Consider the following 13686-nt stretch of genomic DNA (forward strand, 5'->3'; position numbering starts at 1 on the left):
TAAAGAGTTTTCCAAATTTCTACCTTACTTTTATGAGTAATTATGAATTAGGCAGTTACAAACTTATCCTTGCCAGCAACTTGATGTAGAGGATCCATATATCCTGAAGGAGGAGGGGATTGCTGTGATGACAAGATGAAATCATTGGCCCCAACCAGCAGGAAACCCTTGATTTCCCCCATGATTAAAACAATTCCCATTTTGAGTATGGGGAATCTCTTCCTCTCTCAGGAAGCAAAAGTAAAGTAGAAGTAGGGCTTTAAAGAGCCCAATAAAGCTATTGGGAATATACCCCTCTATTAGGGCAACTTGGAGATGGAGAAGTTAGGTGTCAAAGAGAGTATGACAGGTGGGGGAGGGGAACTAGAGTGCCTCATGATCCTATTATATAAGGACTTGAATTGGGGCTATTTAGCCAAACAGAAGACAGGGCAATATGCCTCCTACTTTAGCCTTAACAGAATAGATTTACAATGGCAAGACCATATTGTTCAAGTGATTTATTTGTTTAAGGTCACAAAGTGGTAAAACTAGAATTCAAACCCTGGTCTTCTGACTCCTAATTCAGCTTTCTTTCAAAACTATTCTGCTTGGTCTTGGAGAGCAGAACTAGGAGCAAAAAATAGTAGCCCCAAAAGAGGCAAATTGTGCCTGATAAAAGGAAAAGCTTCCTAACAATTCAAGCTTTCTGAAAGGGCTGGTGTGAGAGATAGTGGTTTCCTCCTTCACTGGAGGTCTTCAAGCAAAGACTGGATGGCCTCTCCTCAGGCATCAAACAAAAAACATTTAGGTGCCTATTATGTGCTAGGCACTACTCTAAGTAATGCTGTGGAGGAATTTTTTGTTTAGGACTATTACAATAGCCTTCTGGATGGTCCTTAAGACCTTAAGTCTCTCCCTACTCCAAACCACCCTCCACTCAACTGTCAAAGAGATCAACTTAAAGCACAGGTCCCACCACGTCACTCCTCTGCTCAATAAACTCCAGTGGCTCCCTATTACCCCCAGAATCAAATATGAAATCTTCTGGCAAAGCATCTCATAACCTAACCTTCTCCTACCTTTCAGTCGTCTTCTACCTTACTTACCCCAAGTACTCTGTGATCTAGTGACACTGGACTCCTTGCTCTTCCTTGCACAAAACACTCCATTTCCCTGCTCAGTGAATGTTCACAGACCATTCCCCATGCCTGCAAGTCTCTTCATCCCCACTTCTTGGCTTCTCTGAAGTCCCAGGTATCGAACTTTTGACAAGAAGCTTCTCCTAATCCCTGATTAATACTAGTGCCTTTTCTCTGTTGGTTATCTCAAACTTAATCTGTATATAGTTTGTATATGTCGTTTTTATGTTGTTTCCCCTAATGCTTACTACAATGTCTAGCATATAGTAGGTACTTAATAAATGCTTACTAAATGACTGAGGTAAAGGTTGGACTAGATGTCCTCTGAATTCCATTCTCACTCTGGGAGTCTTTGATTAAGTGAAGTCATTGTGGCTTTCCCTATTCTTTTGTGCTACCAGACCTAGTGGCTTTGAGAGACTTCTTTTAGAGAAGGCCCTTTGTGGCATAAAGAATAGTCAAGAAGGCAGGCCTTCTCCATGGCTCAAAGGACCAGATGACTAGAGTCCATGAAACACTTCCCTCTATGGTAGCACTCTTCCCAAAAGAGGACAATCTTAGGATCAGTTTTCCAGTTGTACTTCTTCCCAGAACCCAAGTGTCCAATAACCCAGGAAACCAAGCATTTAACCCTTTGGCTGTTTCCCGCTATAAACCAAGCCATTGTACCAGCAACCTCAACCCAATATCCTCTGCATCTTTCTCCACTTCCCTCCCTATATGATAACAATCCAGTTCCTTAGTCCAGCAATTCCTGCTTCCCCCCCCTCCTCATAGGCAGGGGAAGTAGTCCTGTGGCTCAGCAGTTATGTGGTGAAGATTGGGAGTGATAGGCATGGGACTTTGCATCTAACTGTAAATGGGAGCAAGATGGATAGTCAGATGTTAAAAGGACATGCTGACAGGTCATGATTGTGGATAATCTCAGCAGTCAGTGGTGACAGTGGCCGAGAGCTCCTGGATCCGCCAAGCACTACAGGTCTTGCACAGGATGTGACCATCCAAGGGGTAGCAGCCCTGACATTCTCCCTCTGACGATAGCAACAGTCCGCATTCCTGGGGGTCAAGAAGGAAGAGAAAGGGAGGAAGAAAGGACAGGAAGATAAGACCTTGCCATCAGTCCTCTGCTTCCCCTGCTCCCAGAACCCCCACACTGCCTCCAGCTATTTCCTCCACTTCCTGCCCCAAACTCACCACCCTCCACCTCTCCCCTACCCCCTAACTTTCCAGCCCAGCCTAGGCCCCTGACCTCGCATTTGTAGCAACCAATGTGGAAACTTCGATCAAGGGCAACAATCCTCACAGTCTCCTCCTGCCCAGGTTCAGGCATGATGGCACCCCCACACACAGAGCATCGAGGAGCAAATTTCCTGAGAGGAGAGTGGAGAAGGGTGTTGAGACAGAGGAGTAGAAAATAAAAGGGACATAAGGAGATGGAATGGAGGATGGAGAAGTCAAATCCCAGGAAAACAGCATGGGTCTGGGGTGAAATATTACTACAGACAGAAGAAAGGTGGGCAGAGTGGCATGCAAGCCAACTTGAAGTCAACAGACCTTGGTTCAAAACTTAGTTGTACCACTTTCTTGTCTGTGATATTAGACACATCACCCTACCTCTCTGGGCCTCAGTCTGCTCATTTGTAAAAATGAAGGATTGGACCAGGTGGCTTCTCAAGTTTCTTCTGACACTATATGATTTCTATGATCCCTATGAATGGGGTACAGATTTGGGGGAACTGGCATAGGGGAATGAAGTTGTTGAGACCACAGAGAAGGAAATGCTGAGAGAGGGGGGGGAATCATCAAGACCTGTGGAAGTCTTCAATACAGTGGATCTGGCTGGTGGCATCCACTGTGAAAGGAATGCCATCAAGGCCTTGGTGACACACAACACAAGTAAAGCAGCCAGGGTGATAGGCCTTTCCCATGGCCCGTAGAATCCGATCCAAGATGGGCTGGGAGCACATGGAACACTTCTCTAGGGTAGCCTGTTGAAGAAGCCCCACAGTCAATCTTCCAGTCAAACTCTCTGCCAGAACCTGTCTGGAGTCCCAGCCTCCCATCACTTTGGTACTCAACAAAGTCTCAAACCCTCTGGGGAATAACCTGAAGATATGTACCCTACCTGGCACAGACCACACTCAGACCTAGCTCCCCCTGTGGACTCTTATCTACTTCCCTAGCTTGGCAATTTTTTTGATCCCAAATCTTCCTTCACTCGGAACTCTGGCTTCCTGTCACTTACCACATAGCAGCCTTCACAATATGCCTTCCTTTCCACTGCATAGAAGTGCTGACCTCGGAGCTGAGCCCGGCATGTGGAGCAGACAAAGCAGCCAACATGGAAGACTCGATCGAGGGCAATAACTCCAGCACCATCCCCTACCACATCCTCCCCACAGCCCCCACATCGGCCTAAGGAGCAAGGCAGGGGATGGAGGAGGGGAGAAGGGAAGGAAAAAGAAAGATTCAATTTTAATCTAGAGAGTACCAGAACATCCCTGCACCCCCCTCAAAAAATACAGATATGTAGACCCTGGCTCACCAAAATATTCCCCCCTGGGTGGATGATTCATGTCATGCACCAGCTTCTTGGTTAGTCTTTCCAGCTCTTCCTCAGGGGGGGCCCTGTTGGGGGCAGCCTGAGGCATGGGAAAAGGGGACAAGAAGGAGACTCAATCCCCTCTGTCCTCTTTCCTGTCCCCAAACCCCCAAGAAGAAGGAGCCATATATTGCAGAAAACCACATGATAATAAATAACACTTCGCAATAAATAGCACTTTTGAATTTCCTAAAGTGGATAAGGCAAGTATGATTATTTTCACTGTAAAGATGGGGAAGCTGGAGTGAAGTGATTTGCATAATCACTCAGTGTTAAGAGTTGGATCTCACACTTGGGTCCTTTAGCCCCACACCCTGTGTTCCTCCCATGAGAACCTATTGCAGGGTCTCTATCACCTTCTAATTCGATAGCCAAGAAAAGGGGAAGAACCCAGGCAACCTTGGGCCCTCGAGTTGCCTCTTCCCTCTCTCCTAGCCACCCACCTTTCCTTTAAGGGGTTTTGCCACCCCTACTCTCCTACCCATTTCCCATCAATGGCCTAAGCACTACAGTCTCCCTGGCTCACCTTGGGTATATATCCTCCGCCTGTTCTTCTTCCTCCTTTTGGACCAGAGGCTCCAACAGTCTCCTCTTTGGCCCTGAGCTCTCTGTGCCCCTCATAGGAACCCCCCCAAGACTCAGCCCAAGTGGTAGAAGGAGGGTAAGGAGCTGGGGGTGGGCTAGAGGCCTGAGGGCCACCCCGCCAAGACTGACCATACCCCCTCACAGGCTGAGCCACCTTCACCTGGACCGGGAAGGCAGGGCCAATTGGAGTGCTGGCTGTGGTATAGGAGGCAGGGGTAGGGCCCCCATAAGACGGAGCCGGGACCCTTGGTGGAGTGGTCACTCCTCCACCTGGTTTCAGGAGACCCATGCGGTAGGGAGGAGGCCGAAGGGGCTCACATGCCTAAAAAGAAATAAAGATAGCATGGGCTGAGTGGGATCTACTTTGATAACCTGTACTTCTTCCATGCTCATATATTATGACACAAAAAGCTCTAGAATGGAAAAGGTTAGGTGATTTGGCATCTTGTAGGAGTTATGGGGGGAAAGCTCTTTCTGTTCTCCAAGGGTATGTTGCTGGAGAAACAAAGGATAAGGATTTTGGGAAGGAGTCACCTGTCTATCTGGACGACATGGGGCATGGCCCCTACTACTATCCAGATCAGCCAACATGCTGGTCAGTGAATCTATTTCTGCATCCAGACTTCCTAGGTGCATGGCTCCCCTGTCTGGCCGAAGCCCCTGAGGTCAAGAAGAAATCAGACAAGGGAGTAAGGAAATTTCTGCATCATTTTCCTGGGAACCCAAACATCAAGTCCCCACCTCAAAATCCTTCTACTTCCCACCTGTATGCTTTGGGAGGCTCCAGGGCATCTCCCCAAGGCAGGTGCCAGTTCTTCTTGTCGGCCTGGGCCCTGATAACTTTGCTCTGCTGGGAAATGGTAGGAATTGACTAAAGACGAAGTGGGGTTGGTTAGAGTAGAAGGGCTCTGGTTGGAGTAGGAAGGAAGAGGAAAGGGAAAGAGAAAAGCAGGGTTTCAAGAACAAGGGAAGGAGTGGTATGGGACTGATTCACTGCTCCCCGATGCTTCCTGTCTCTGCATAACCCAGGTGTTAAGAGAAAGGAACTGGGAAGAAGGGAGACCTACGGGTGGGGTGGGGCCCTAGGGTCTCCAGCAGGGGAGCAGGAAAAACAAGGAGAGTAGGGAGCCACGGCCCCAGAAGGGAAGCGAGGGCTATCGGGGCATTAGACACCCCCCACTCCCTGGGTCCTAGGCTGGATATGCCCGTTACCTGCTCCGTGGACTGAGGGGCCAAGGGTGCCCCGCAGGAGAGCTCTTCCCTGGGGAAGCCTGGTCTGCTCCGGCTGTTTTGGGGGGAGCCAGGTGGGGCCAGACATGGCAGGGAAGGAGGTTGTCGCCACGAGTGGAGGAGTGGGTGGGAACTCCGCAGTCGCGTTCCTCCCCCGCCCACGGAGGTGGCCTCCTTCTCTTCTGTTCTCCACGCCGATTCTGGCTTCGGCTCCGAGAGAGAAGAAACTTTTTCTGCCTTCTCTTTTTTCTTCTTCATCAATTTCGGGGAGAGCCACGCCCCAGTGACGTCACCGAATTCCTAAGTGATGAAAATCACGTGGTGGCCCAAGACTCCGTGCTTTCCTCGCCTCCCCCTTTTCCCCCCTCGCCTCCAGCCCCTCACCAGCTTCCCCACTGTCTCCCTCTGGCCTGCCCCCTCCTCTAGCTCGACTTTCTCTTTACGGGGCAGCTGATGGCGGAGGTTGGCGGAAGGTGGAGAGACGTCTAGGTGGCGGGCTGAGGTCCTGCGGGGCGGGGGGCTGTGCCTGGCTCAGAGTTGAAGAAGAAAGGAAGACTGAGAGAGAAAGGCTTCGGATGGCTTGGAAGGCTCAATAACCCCACACCTTTGTCTTTGGATTCACCAACTCCCCAACACAAATGGCTCCCGTTCCCTAGCTCCCCTCTACCTTGCATCTCACAGAGCTCGCCACCCTTCACCCTTCCACTGGCCAAGTCAAAAGCTTTCTATTTACTTTCTTTAAAAAAATACATATGTACATACATGTATACACACGTATGCATATATATTCGCACGCATTTGTAATCTGCCCCTCCCATTCCTTCCAAAATGAACAAAAAATAAAATAAAACAAAACAAAACTGACTTCAGCTGGCCATTCCTGAAAATGTTTGTTTCTGCTTTTTAAAAGTCCAGCCAGGTTCACCCGGTCTTTTGAGTTTTTCATAAACCATGCTACTGTGTTTATTTTCTTATGTGTGTTGTGTACCTAATCTGTTCCACTGTTCGATCTCACCCTTTTTAAACTATGACCAAATTATTTTAATGCTTACTGTTGTTGAGGTCTAGAATGTTGAGGTTTAGGAGTGCTCAAGACCCCAAAATACAGACCTGCTGGGTCCTGCAGAATTTCTACTCAAGCCTTCTCTTGGCAAAAGTAAAATAAAGTTTATTAAAGATTTGCTATATTTGTGAAGCTTGTATTGACAAGAAGGCCAGATTGAATCTGAGAACCTTCATGCAGACAAGATAGATCTTATATACAGAAAGACTGTGGGAGGCATCTAGGGGTGGCCAAGTAGTCTGGGGAGATGGGAGGAGGGGCTTAGGGAGGATCTTAATGGGGCTGGGATGACTGGAGGAGCTGGGGTGAGGTCAAAATTCCAGGAATGGGATTGAGGATGGGAAATAGCTGAAGGTTACCTGGACATGACAGACAGTGGAGGGCTAGGCTAGGTTAAGTGTAACAGAGACTTGGACCTAGGGATCAGCAAAGGATTATGGCCTCAGGCAAATGCCTCATCAAGTGGGAAGATTCAAGGAGAGTCATGGAGGTTCCCAAAGCCTGTACCCCGTCACTGTTTTGCCCTATGGTTTGAGATTCAGCAGGTGGTGAAATCTTTGGGTCTTCTCTTTATAACGTTGGCACTGTATAAATTATTTTTCCAGTTGTGCTCACTTTGCTCTGCATCCCTTCATAGAGGTCAATCCAGTTTTCCACCGAAATTCTCAAATTCATCATTTCATATGGCATAATAATATTCTGTTACACTCAAACACCATAATTTGTTTTCCCCATAGGAGGAGAATCTCTTAGTTTCCAGTTTTTGACTATTACAAAAAGATCCCCTCTGAATGTTCTTGTATATTTAGGTCCCTTTCCTTTCTCTCTGACCTATTTAAGATATAGGCCTAGTGATGATATAGCTGAATTGTGGGGCATGCACCCTTTTTGTCACTTTTTGGGCATCATTCTGGTGGGGTATATATGGCTCTGGGAGCCCTTTGAACTCTCCTTGAATCTTCCCACTTGATCTGGCTTCACTCAAGGCCATAAACCTTTCATTACCCTATGCCCAAATCTGTTACCCTTAATCTAGCCTAGCCCTCCTTTGTCTGTTACCTGCAGATTGCCTCCAGCTACTTCCCACTCTTTTTTTTTTTGGAGGGCAATTGAGGTTAAGTAACTTGCCCAAGGTTACATGGCTAGTTTTTTTGTGTGGGTGTTAAGTGTCTGAGTCCTAAACTGAATTCAGGTCCTCCTGACTCCCGGGCTGGTGCTTTACACTCTTTGCCACCTAGCCACCCCTACTTCCCACTCTTGATCCTATAAAAATCCCATTCTCTTGGTCCTGGCTCAGACCTCTAATCACCCCAGTCCCATCAAGATCCTACCCAGAAATGGAAAATTGGGAAACAGGCCTCATTTCTTTTTGCCCAAGGTCACATGGCTAGTTTTTGTGTTAAGTGTCTGAGGCTGGATTTGAACTCAGGTCCTTCTGACTCTAGGGCCAGTGCTCCATTCACTACGCCACCTAGCCACCCCAAGAGGCCTCATTTCTAAAGTATACAGAGAATTGAGTCAAATTTGTAAGAATGCAAGTCATTCCCCAATCGATACATGGTCAAAGGATATGAACAGGAAGTTTTCAGAGGAAGAAATTAAAAATATCTATAAGCATATGAAAAAATGCTCTAAATCACTATTGATTACAGAAATGCAAATCAAAACAACTCTGGGGTACTGCATCTCACTGGCCAGATTGGCTAAGAGGACAAAATAGGAAAATGATAAATGCTGGAGGGGATGTAGAAAAATTGGAACACTAATGCATTGTTGGTGGAGTTGTGAACTGATCCAACCATTCTGGAGAGCAATCTGGAACTATGTCCTAAGGGCTATAAAACTGTGCATACCCTTTGATCCAGCCATACCACTTCTAAGGCTGTATCCCAAAGAGATTATAGAAGTAGGAAAAGGAGCCATATGTACAAAAATATTTATAGCAGCTTTTTTTGTGGTGGCAAAGAATTAGAAATCAAGGAGATGCCCATCAATTGGGGAATGGCTAAACAAGTTGTGGTATATGAATGTAATGGAATACTATTGTGCTATAAGAAATGAGGAGCAGACAGACTTCATAATAACCTGGAGAGACTTATATAAACTGATGTTGAGTGAGAAGAGCAGAACCAGTAGAAATTTGTACACAATTACAGACACAACATATGTGTGATGACTAACTTTGATAGACTGGGCTTCTCTCAGCAATGTAAGATTATAAGACAACTCCAAAAGACTTTTTTTTTTTAAGCAATCAGGGTTAAGTAACTTGCTCAAGGTTACACGGCCAGGTGTTTCTGGGTGTGGTGCTGAGTATCTGAGCCCGGATTTGATCCAGGTCATCCCAACACTGGAGCTGGTGCTCTTACTTGCTGAGCCACCTGGCCGCCCCTCCAAAAGACTCTTGATGGAAAGAATTACAGAGTCTGAATGCAGATTGAAGCAAACTACTTGCTCTCTTTTTCTTGTTTTGTTTTTGTTTCCTCTTTCTCATTGTTCACTCATTGATTATAATCCTTCTTTACAACCTGACTAATGATTAATGTGAAGATATTTGTAGATCTTATATTTGATTGAATGTCGCCATGGGGGGAGGGGGAGACAAGATGGAAGAGGAGAAAATTTGAAACTCAAGGGATTGTGGAACTGAATGTTGTAAACTAAAAGTAAAGAAATAAATTTTAAAAAATTTTAAAGTAACATAAAAAAGATCCTCTCCAGACTCCTCCTCAAGATACTCCCTGGACCCCTCCTCTAGTCACCCCAGACTACTTGACCACCCCTAGATCCCTCCCACAACCTTTCTATATATACAATCCATCTTGGTTCCATTAAGATGCTCAGATTCAATCTGGCCTCCTTGTCACAAATGCTAAGATTCCTTAAGATTGTACCCAATATGGAGGATCTTTAATAAACTTTGTTTTTCTTTGGTTAAGAGAATACTTGAGTTGAATTCATTTTGGCAGGACCTGCGTGCCGCTATTTTTGGGTCCCAACACCTGTAAACTTCAACATTTTTGTTCCCTGACAGGGAATTGAACTCGGGCTTCGGTGGTGAGAGGGCAGAATCCTAACCACTAGAACTGGCTGGACCAATTCACAGCTCTAAGTGTATGAGTGTCAGTTTCCCTACAATTCTCTCCCTAATCTTTGTCATTTTCCTCTTTTGTTATCTGTGCTAGAGTTGCTTTAATTTTTGCTTCTTTAATTATTTGGAGCATTTGTTAAATGGTGATTCATAATTTGGATTTCTACCTCCAAAAACTTATCTTATTTGTTCTTATCTTTTGTCTATCAATTGGGAAATGGCTCTTATGAGATCTTTATCAGAGAAATTTGCTACAAAGACATTTTTCCTATTTACCTGATTCTTTTTTAATTTTAGAAGTAATTGTTTTCTGAATGTTTGATATAAGTCCTTGTAAATCCATATGGTTCTGCAGTTGTTGTTTTTTAATGGTTTGTTCAATTTCTTTTTCTGTGAATTTTATATTCTTACAAATACTTATCTATTTCCTCTAAGTTGCCAATTTTGTTACTATTTAATTGGGAAAATAGTTTCTGGTAATTTCATTTTTTTTTCAGTTGCTGAATTCTTTTCCATTTTTGAGTTGAACAGTTTGGTTTTCTTCTCTCTTTTAAAAAAATCTGATTAGCTATTTTATTATTCTTTTCTTTAAAAAGCTCTGATTTTTATTAATTTAATATTCTATTTACTTTTATTTTTATTAATATTTTTTTAATTTTCAGAATTTCTATCATATTGCTTAGTTGGGAATTTTTTATTTTGCTGTTCAAGTTTTTTAGTTTGTATACCCAAGCCATTGAATTGTTCTTTCTCGTTTTTATCACTGGGAGTGTTTAGCGATATATATTTTCCCCAAAGAACTGTTTTAGCTGCATCCCATAAGTTTTGGTATGTTGTCACATTATTGTCATTTTCTTTTGTGAAATTTTCTATTGTTCCTATAATTTGTTCACTGTCCCACAAGTTCTTTAAAGTTATTTTATATAGTCTCTAATTTTTAATTATTCCAATAGTCCCTTACTGAATGTAATTTTATTACATTGTGACTAGTATATTTATTATTATTGCTTTTCTATAATTTTTAGAGAAGTTATAATGTCCCAATACATTGTCAATTTTTATGAAGCTGCATTGTGTAGCAAGCAGTATATAATTCTTTCCTATTTCCATCTTACTAGCTATCATCTCTAATTTTTCTAAAGTTTTAGTCAGATTTTTTTTTAAGCAATCAGGGTTAAGTAACTTGCTCAAGGGTACACAGCCAGGTGTTTCTGGGTGGGTGCTAAGTGTCTGAGCCCGGGATTCAATCTCCAGGTCATCCCAACACTGGAGCCGGTGCTCTTACTCGCTGTGCTACCTGGCCACCCCTTTTAGTCAGATTTTTAAAAAATCTTTTGGCTCAATTTCTATAGATCTAAAAGGGGTATATTAAGGTTCCCCACTGTTAAAAACTTTACTATTTCTCTTCCAATTAGATTAACTTTTCCTTCAAGTATTCCTTATTTATGGTGCCTTAAAATATAATTTCTCTGCTTGTCTTTTTATCTTGTTTATATTTACCATATATAGCCTTATCTGGAATTATGATTACTATCCCTTGCTTTTTAAAATTCAGCTGAAGCACAATGAAATTTGCTCTAGCACTTCATTTTAACCCTGTGAATCTTTATGTTTCAATTATTTCTTATAAACATATCAAATTCTGTTTTCCAATCCATTCCATTTTGTGGGTGAATTCATCCCATTCACATTCAGAGTTATAATCATTGTGTACTTCTCTCCATCTTATTGCTCCCATCCCCCACTTTATAAGAAGGTGGTAAGAGAGTTGCTGGACACTTGTGATCTACAAATACCAGAATGGGTGTTGCCTCAGACAAACTGAGACCTGGGAAATACCTTACCTTAAAAAGGCCAAGGTCTCCCACTGCATTTGGGGCCACTGCCAGTTGTCCTGACCTTTGCCTTGCCTCTGGACTCAGAATGAAATGACTCTGGAGGAGAGAGCAAGACTGATGACTCTGCATAGCTCTGCCTCACTTAAATCCAATTCATTTGCAAGTCAAGACATCACCCTCCTGATGTCATTAGTCCTGTCTGAGAACTGTGGGTAACAAGAACAAACAATACCATTTCCTCTCTTTTCTTCCCAACCTTCCCCCAATCCCAAATTCTCACTCTTTATTCCTTTTTTTTAATATCCGTTCTCCAACATTCAAATTTTGTTTTGCTTATGACCATTCCATTTCATATTGTGGCCTCCTTCTTAGATTCTCCCCTTCCCAACCCTTTTTCACTATTTCATGCTCTTTTTTTTTTTTTTTTTTAAGCAATTGGGGTTAAGTAACTTGCTCAAGGTTACCTGGCCAGTTATTTCTGGGTGTGGTGCTGAGTGTCTGAACCCAGGATTCTATCTCCAGGTCATCCCAACACTGAAACCAAAACCGGTGCTCTTACTCGCTGAGCCACCTGGCCGCCCCTCATACTCTTTTACTTTTGAATTTATTGTATTACTATGCCAAAATATCCATGTAGGTACATGCAATTGTGTTGAATCTTCCTTTGTTTGGTTCATGGAATACCTATTTCCTCCCACCCCTTCTTCCATGATTACTCCTCATTGTATCATGTATCTATTATATATCATTTATCTATTATATTTATCTAATATTAATTATATATTATCATAATATACCATATTATGATAATATATTATAATAATTATATTTATCTAATATCATGTATCTATTATATCATTTCCCTCCTTTTTCATCTTCTTTAGTACAGCTTATCCTTCCCATTTTATCTTTTCCTAAGACCATAAAAAAGAACATAACCACTCACCAGCCCTTTGCTATGTTTACCTTTTTCCATGACCTTTAAATATATTAGGGTTCTGAGACAAAACTTGTTTCTTATCCCACTATTAATATGTAAACAATTCATCCTGACATGTTCCCTTCCAACTAAATGGCCTATGTAAATTCAGCTCTTCCAATTCCATTTCAAAATGTCTAATCAGGTCTGGCCTTTTCATCAGGAATTCTTAGAAATGCTATATTCCATTAAAGATCCACTCCCTCTTTCCTTTCCTCACTCCTTCCCTCCATCCCAGGCAGGATTATATTTAGTTTTTGTTGGATAAGCTATTCTTGGCTTAAACACTTATTTTTTGCCTTTTGGAATATCATTTTCCAACTTCTTTATGGTAGCAGCTGCCAAGACTTTTTGTGATTTTTTTTTTTTTGGTCTTTTTGGAGAGGGGAAGACAGGGCAATTGGGGTTAAGTGACTTACCCAAGGTCACAGCTAGTAAGTGTTAAGTGTCTGGGGCTGAATTTGAACTCAGGTCCTCTTGACTTTAGGGCTAGTGCTCTATTCATTGCACCACCTAACTGCACCTTGTGTGTATGACCCCTTTGTACCTGAACTCTTTTGGATCAACTTTTTTTCCCCTTTGAACTGCAAGCTCTGGATTTTGGCTACAATCTTCTTGGGAATTTTTGTTTTGTGATGTCTTTCAGGAGGTGACTGGTGTATTCTCATTACTTTACCCCTTGTTCTAAGATTTCTAGGCAGTTTTCATTTTTAATTTCTTGAAACATGATATTTAGACATTTTTGTTTGGTAATAAATTTCAGACAGTTTAAGATAATTTTTAGGCTGTTTCTCCTTGAACTATTTTCCAGGCCAGGTGTTTCTTACATATTTCATGGGTTTTTTTTCTTTTTAAATTGTGTTTAAATGTTTCTTTTTGTCAAGTCATTTTTTTCTAATCAGTCCACCCTAATTTCCTTTTTAAATTTGTGAATGCTTTCCACTGACTGTTCCCTAGCTATTCCATTTTTAAAATCTTTTCCCCCCTCTTCTTTTAATTTTTCCTAGGCACTCCTGTAATCATTGTAGTCAGAGCATTTTTTTTTTCCTGAAGGCTTCACCTGGACTTCTCATGGGTTACAATCTACCTCAAAATTTATCCCTTGTGTGTTCCCAAACCATGGTATTTGGAGTTTTCCTTGGTTTACTCATTAGCCCTAGTATTTTGGTTGAGGGTG

At 42.9% G+C, this 13686-nt stretch overlaps 1 protein-coding gene across 4 annotated transcripts; it reads right to left on the bottom strand.

Annotated features, from left to right (window-relative positions):
- Positions 1-485: 485 nt before the first annotated feature.
- TRIP6 (thyroid hormone receptor interactor 6) lies at positions 486-6270 on the bottom strand. 4 transcript variants are annotated; one of them, XM_069063249.1, is made up of 10 exons: positions 5923-6270; positions 5521-5838; positions 5073-5158; positions 4843-4968; positions 4469-4630; positions 3667-3763; positions 3367-3536; positions 2931-3109; positions 2371-2491; positions 486-2177 (listed from the first exon to the last, which is right to left on the bottom strand). In XM_069063249.1, exons 2-10 carry the CDS (start codon positions 5624-5626, stop codon positions 2046-2048), a joined length of 1179 nt encoding a protein of 392 aa, XP_068919350.1. In that variant the 5' UTR covers positions 5627-5838; positions 5923-6270; the 3' UTR covers positions 486-2045. The 4 variants fall into 4 exon arrangements, with proteins under 4 accessions (XP_068919350.1, XP_068919349.1, XP_068919346.1 ...); XM_069063248.1 differs by having other exon boundaries at positions 4250-4630; positions 5073-5155; positions 5923-6264; XM_069063245.1 differs by having other exon boundaries at positions 4250-4630; positions 5923-6264.
- Between the last annotated feature and the right edge of the window lie 7416 nt (positions 6271-13686).

This window comes from Petaurus breviceps, unplaced genomic scaffold (genome assembly GCF_028583685.1).
Source record: "Petaurus breviceps papuanus isolate PSGF00001 unplaced genomic scaffold, PetGlider_PUasm1.0 90537, whole genome shotgun sequence".
Classification (NCBI taxonomy): Eukaryota; Metazoa; Chordata; class Mammalia; order Diprotodontia; family Petauridae; genus Petaurus; species Petaurus breviceps.

What these genes read in the sequence shown, in the direction of transcription:
- TRIP6 (XM_069063245.1), bottom strand. Translation starts at nt 5,626, where the DNA reads ATGTCTGGCCCCACCTGGCTCCCCCCAAAACAGCCGGAGCAGACCAGG. An exon ending in CATGTCGTCCAGATAGACAG is followed by an intron (nt 4,631 to 4,842) that starts GTGACTCCTTCC and finishes ATTTCTTTTTAG; the next exon opens with GCATGTGAGCCCCTTCGGCC. An exon ending in TGTATTGAAGACTTCCACAG is followed by an intron (nt 2,492 to 2,930) that starts GTCTTGATGATT and finishes CTCTCCTCTCAG; the next exon opens with GAAATTTGCTCCTCGATGCT.